The sequence below is a fragment of the Chaetura pelagica genome, unplaced genomic scaffold (assembly GCF_000747805.2).
Source record: "Chaetura pelagica isolate M959 unplaced genomic scaffold, ChaPel_1.0 scaffold10, whole genome shotgun sequence".
Taxonomy (NCBI): Eukaryota; Metazoa; Chordata; class Aves; order Apodiformes; family Apodidae; genus Chaetura; species Chaetura pelagica.
This window is the reverse complement of record NW_009952263.1, coordinates 1,636,547-1,643,155: the sequence shown is the minus strand read 5'-3', so window position 1 is coordinate 1,643,155 and position 6,609 is coordinate 1,636,547. Positions and strand designations below refer to the sequence as shown.

The 6,609-nt window shown below is 39.7% G+C and overlaps 2 protein-coding genes across 2 annotated transcripts in view; one reads left to right on the top strand and one right to left on the bottom strand.

The window, feature by feature from the left end:
• The window catches only part of ABHD5 (abhydrolase domain containing 5), a 52,808-nt gene extending 50,016 nt beyond the window's left edge, over positions 1-2,792 (bottom strand). The window contains exon 1 of the mRNA XM_010007611.1: positions 2,749-2,792. Within this exon, the coding sequence (XP_010005913.1) occupies positions 2,749-2,792 (44 nt within the window). The remainder of the gene's footprint in view (positions 1-2,748) is intronic.
• A 492-nt stretch (positions 2,793-3,284) lies between these two features.
• ANO10 (anoctamin 10) overlaps positions 3,285-6,609 on the top strand; it is an 80,312-nt gene continuing 76,987 nt past the window's right edge. The window contains exons 1-3 of the mRNA XM_010007610.1: positions 3,285-3,423; positions 4,348-4,530; positions 6,199-6,333. Of these exons, the coding sequence (XP_010005912.1) occupies positions 3,285-3,423; positions 4,348-4,530; positions 6,199-6,333 (457 nt within the window). The remainder of the gene's footprint in view (positions 3,424-4,347; positions 4,531-6,198; positions 6,334-6,609) is intronic.

Here is a 6,609-nt window from a genome sequence, read left to right as displayed (position 1 = left end):
GAGCCGCCGGCTCCCTCCTCCCTGAGCGGGGCGCGGAGGGCGTGGGCAGCGCCCCGGGCGTGCGGTGCCTGCGGGGACGGCGGCTCGGAAGGGGTTTTACCTCGAGTGTGCGGTGCGTTGGGCATCGATGGGGAGGAAGGGGCCGAGTTGCATCCCGGGGAGCCCGAGCGAGGCGTCAGGCCGCCTGCTCCGCCGTGCGGGAAAGCGGGAAGTGCTGCAGCCCTGTGCTGCTTTTCTGAAGTCATGAGCCCGAAAACAAAGCAGCTTACTCGGAGCAGCAAGCACAAGGGTTCTGAATAAACGGCAGGAGCCGGGTTTTCCGAGTAACACGCTTTTCACGCAGGCTGTTTCAGGTGGTCACTGAACGTTTTGGTTTCGCTGTGTAAAAGAGTCGTGGAACCAATTTTCTGTTCAGAAAAGCTACGTTTTTGAGAAGACCAGCACCCGATTTGGTGGGAGCAAAGTTGATAGGACAGTGTTTTAAGTCGCAGTGTGTGGGTTTCCGCAGTGATCAGGGCCTGGAGCACTTGGGAGTCGTGCAGGTGCCAGAGCTGGATCATGAGCCAGGGCAGCTGACCCAGGCTGGCCAGCACAGGTATTCCATACCGTAAATACAATTCTCACTGTGTATTGGAGGTTCCCTGGGGAGGCATCTCTCTCCTCAGCGGCTGCCATCCCTGGAGGGCCTCTCCTGTCCCGCTCGCAAGGCCTGCTCTCCTCTTGGTTGGGACTGTCACACTTCCAGGGGAGCTGTGGCCTCGCAGGCTTTGACATCCCAGCTGCCCTGCGAGTGTGCAGCTCGCAGACACTGCGTGGCCCAAGCATAATGTCATATACTTTGTAACCGTGTTAATATTAATATTAGGGTTTTTTATTGTTGTTTTTTGGTGTTTGTTTTTTTTTTTCAACCCTTCTTTTCTCTTCTTGGGTGGGAAGGGGTCATTGGGTGATAGAACAGCTGGCTGAATATCACTTTATATAATTAGCAATAACTAGTTTTTTCATTTTTTTAATTCCGTGGAAGTGGCAATATGCACAATGTGACAGGCATTCTCTTTTTTAAAAGCATAAAACTGATTATGAAAAGTCGTTCAGTAAAGTAGGGTGACTTAACAAGACAGTGTAGTTAATCATTGACAATCACAGTTACAGTGCCTAGTTCCTGATAATTTTGTCTGATTCATTCTGCTTGTTCATCTAAAATGTTTTTAAATACTTTATTAATCTAGTGTGTTTATTTTAGAAAAACGTATACTTGAATTCTCGGCTGTAAATCCAAATGCTGCAGAATTGCATGCCTATGAACTGGCAAGTGAAACTGAAAACTCCATTGAAATTTGGCCTGAAAGTTTTTTTGCTCTGTCAGTAGCACATAGATTTATTATGATATTTATATGTTTCCAGTATCACTGTATTTTTTTAAGATAATTTATATGAAACACTGGAAATAGTGATTTCTCTGTGAGTCCCACAAGTATAACGCATAAAAGCTGAACTGCATCCTTAGAGCAACTACTTAGAAACTAATTAATTTCAGTCTTTGAACAGAAGGGGTAAAACTGCTTGAAGACAGAAGGTAAAATCCATTCTTCAGTGAAGTTAATAGCAAAAAAAACCCCAAACCCTAATTTTTCCTTCAGTTTTAAATGCAGTAAATTCAGTCTATGATAGTTTTTTGTTTGGTTTAATTACTTTTTTTAAAAAAACTAATAACGTTCTTTTCCAGATGTATCTTTTTATATCAATACCTCTAAGTTGCTTTATGAGGCGTGATATAAAGATACCTGTAGAACCGTGTGTATAAACATTGAAGGCACAGTGTCAACAAGACCTACCAGGAGTGGCTGAGGGAACTGTTTATTTAACCTGCAGAAAAGGAGCCTGAGAGGAGACCTTACTGCTCTCTACAGGTACCCGAAAGGAGGTTGTAGTGAGGTGGGTGTTGGTCGCTTCTTCCAAGTAACAAGTGATAGGTGAAAGCAAATGGTCTTCAACTTGTGTCAAGGGAGGTTTAGATTGGATATTAGTAAAAATGTCTTCACCAAAAGGGTTGTCAGGCACTGGAACAGGCTGCCTAGGGAAGTGGTTGACCTTGGAAATAAATACCTTCCTTGGAGGTATTTAAAAGATGTGCAGATGTGGTGCTTAGTGCCATTGTGGTGGACTTGGCAATGTTAGGCTAATGGCTGGACTCAGTGTTCTTAAAGGCTGTTTCCAACATAAGTGATTCTATGACTCTTAGATCATTTGGACTATTTACATATAACGTTATGCTGATGCTCAGCACTTTGCAGCTGGACTTTGTCACCCGAACATTTAGTTTATATCTTTCAACAAGTCATTTAAATGCTTTGTTCATAGTTTGCCTATCTATATGATACGTGTCCTGCTTACCTACCCAAGGTGGTATGAACTTCCTCAATATGGTTAAAGCTTCACCAGATTAACTGAGAAGGTTCCTCCTTAAACGTATCATGTGTCTGCCCACTCTTACCAGGAGAAACTTGCCGGTTTTCGATATCTGTTTGACTAATGTTCTTCCCTGTTAATCATAAAATCATAGAATGCCAGGTTGGAAGGGACCTCAAGGATCATCTGGTCCAACCTTTCTAGGTGCTACTACAATTTATTTGACATTGCTCAGCACCCTGTCAAGCTGAGACTTAAAACTGTCCAATGAGGGGGAATCCACCACTTCCCTATGGAGGCTATTCCAATGTTTGATTGTCCTCATGGTGAAAAATTTACCTTGTGTCCAATCGGAATCTCCCTGGGGTGCAACTTGTGCCCATTGCCCCTTGTTGTTTCCATGGGACTCCTTGTAAATAGCGAATCTCCATCTTTTTGGTAGCCACCCTTTAAGTACTGGAACATTGCAATAAGGTCTCCCTGAAGCTTTTCTCTTCTCAGTATTTTCATTTGCTGAATAAATACCCTATAGGAAGTTGCAGTCTGTTGCTTTTGGTGTTAGTTTCTCCTTTGGTTTTATGTATTTATTTGCTTTCTCATCACTACGACTTTGATACATAGCAACAACTATTTTCCTGCTTACAGAGTAGGACATAAATGCCACTGAAGCCTGCTACCATCTTCCCAAGTGACAGTGGGAGAGGTGACTCAAACTCTTCTTTTCAGTAGGCCCACGGAAATGGGCACTTCCCACTTTGCGAGGCACAGACACGTGTAACTAACTCACTGTAGTAAAGTCTTGTGTCTTTGATGCAAAATATTTTTTTAACATTGGCATTTTTGTTTTGTTTTTGTACTTATCAAGCTCTCAAAAGATGGCAGAGAGCTGGTCTTTCTTGGATACTTCTGAGGCTAACTTCAGGCCTCTGGTAGTAATTGAGCTTGCAAAAGGCACCAAAGAGGAAACCATAAAGTGGTTCACCAAGCGAATTGTGGACAAAAAAGCAAATGGAGGTGAGTCGAGTATGATCTTCAGCAACACTTTGAAATCACATTGGCTGTCGGTATAATATGAAGACATACAGAAAACTAGTTTTCAGATGATTTTTGGTTTAATTACTGCTTAGTCATTCATGCTCCATTTTCCATTTCTGAAGTTGCTTAATTTTATGTAAGAGTAGAGCTTCATGCTGTTGTGAAAATGTAATACCTGAACGCTCTTAATGCAGTCATTAATGAAAATAATAGCTTATGGTCATACACCTGTTGAACTCTAGAATCCTTCCATTTTCATGGTGAAACCCCGATAACCTCTCCTTCTATACCTTCCATGGTGTAGTTTTGATACCAGTTTTCATATTAATTGTCTAGGGCATGTTTCTTTTGTTGCTTATAATAGTGTTGTGAGCCTTGTCAAAATGAAAATGCATCACATCTAATATCCTGTCCACAAGACTTGGTACTATGTTGTAGAACAAAATTCAAGTTAGCAGGAAGTAAATTCCACTTGATAAATTCATGTTAGGTTGTAATTATATTTCTGCTAGCCTGTAGGCTCTTACAAATACAGTATTTCAGATAAGTCAGAGGTGTTTCTGTTTTTAAAAGTCTGCTTTCCTTAAAACAAGTGGGACTGTTTACCAAAGCACTGGTTGCTTAGGTGACTTGAGCATGATGGGAGTAAATCCAAACTTTCCATCTTCTTCCAGTTCACTGTGAGCACTTCCACAGAAACAGGGCTAAATCAGGGAGTGACCCTGCAAGATTCTGAGCACCACACACCAGGTTCTGTTGAAGCCTTGAATTCTTTGTGCCCTTAAAAAGATACAGCTTCAGTGCTCCTGATAACTAGGTCCAATATGATGCATGCTAAAATACTAGTGTTTTTATATACTCTCTTCCTTTTTTTTTTTTTTTTTTTTTTACCTTTCCTTAAAGGTGCACAACTGCTGGTAAAGCCATTGGCCATGGAAAATGGAGATGAAAATATTTATCTGGTTGGAGCTTCCCACTTAAGGCTGTTGCTGGGAGCTGAAACTGTGGGTTTGGTGAAGGAATGTAATGATAGTTCAATGAGAACTTTTACATACAGCAGTAGAAAAACTTTCAAAGATTTTGCAGGTAAGCAATTGTAAGGCTCTTCTGTCATTGCAAAGCTGTAGCTGAAGATTGTGAGCAATTTCACAGTTAAATCTTTCATGGTCTTTCTATTCCTCAGAATGGTTGACAGTGAACAGAAGTAGGAAGAACAAGCCATGAAAAAACACGCATTTTTACCTCTGGAAATTCAACACATATAATGAAGTTAATTTTTTTCTTTCATGTCTTTCACTTTTTGCTTGTGCTTTCCTTTATGCTTTTATATGCTCCAAGTATGGCAGATTTTCTTGGAAAGACTTGTTGGAAATGAGATAAGAAAAAACTGTCGATAAACATGAATGCAGGATTAACAATCAATGTTATGAATTAACATAGCGATTTAATTTCATATCAACACCTGTGAGCCAGTTTTAAGGCTCATTATCTTTTGTCTTCATAATACTTTTCATGTGCCTGTTTCAGTGATACCTTTCACCACATTTTCAATATAAATGTTCTTGAATCTGCTGAATTTAAAGCTGAGTATTGTTGTTTGTTTGATGCCAGTTGATTCAAAATTGGTGCTCTGTTCAGTAACTGTTGCAGTGTATTTTCTTTTGTGACTTTGCTTTCCTGAAATTAGGAAGCCTTGAGAAGAACTGTCAGTTGCAAAGGTGCCATTTCTATATCTGTCATGTGTTTACATTCTTAATGCTAACCTGACTGTCATTGCTAACAGATTCTTTAGTAGCATCTGGAATTCCAACTGCTGTGTTTTGCTGTATTTCCTTGTCTTTTCTAAAACACTAACATAATTTGTCCAGAGATGAATAGAGGATAAAATAATTGACCATGCTTAGATGAGGTGAAAAATGTGTCATTTTTTAAAGAAACCCTGTGGCTTGTGTTGTGGTACTAATATTCCTACTCGTTGTGTTACAGATTTGTTGTTGGTTTAGCTTCTTACTTAGTGTATTTAGGGCCATTCCTATAGTACTTATTCCTAAGGGGGAAGAAGAATAACCAATTGGCTGTTACCTCAAGAAAACCAGATTCTGTTTCCTTGATGATAAATTTATGGAGTTGATAATAGTTTTTTTTGCTGCAGCTCTTCAAAATTCGGGACTTTTTTTGGAATGTGTTACATTGGTTTACTTTATTTCTGTATTTTTGCTACAACTGATTATCTCAGATGGCTTATCATTATGTTGTATGGCTAATAAAGAGCAAGATACTGTGATATTTGACCTAAATGCTTACAGAAAAGGAGATTTGTCCTAACGTCTTACTGGGTTTCATTGTGAAAATAGCTCTGCAACTATATGGCAGAAAGAGCTGTAGGAATTCTAATATTGGCAAAGGATGAATGCCAAGGTGAAGTCTTTCATCAGGTCAGGAGTATGCAACACTGGTTCGTGTACTATCTCAGCCTTTTTCAAACAGTACTTCATGAGTGTCTTGGTCTCTTCAGTGGTTTCATTTCTTATTTCACCTAGGTGTTAAAAAATGCAGTAAGCAATATGGGCCACTTAGAGTAAACTGCTTCCTGAGACGTTTATTTTAAAAAGGGGAGTTCTTGCTAATGTATGTTGGTGGCACTAATTGTCACACAATTTATATATATTTTTTTTTCCTATTCTGATAAGTTTTGATAGTTATTTGTAGTCTTCCTGCGCTGCACACTTTCATACTACATTCTTTTTTGCTTAGATGACAATCACAATTTCCTTACAATGGCAGAATGTCAGTATATCATCAAACATGAACTCGAAAATTTGAGAGCTAAGGATGAAAAAATGATCCCTGGATATCCTCAGGCAAAACTTTACCCAGGAAAGTCAATTGGTAAGCAATATAGTGTGTTGCCTGTAACTTGCTGAGTTGATGTAGGATAGTGTTCATGGTGAAAAAACTTAATATTCCTGCAGTGAAGAGAAATCCTTCAGACATTAAAGTCCCACTGTTTTAAATCAACTTGGTCTTTTCACTCACTGGTCCACATTGATAGGACAAGGGACAATGAATGCACAGCGCAACAAGAGAAATTCTGAATAGATATTGAGAATATGTTTTTCACAATGAGGGTAGTCAAATATTGGAACAGGGTTTTAGAGAGATCGT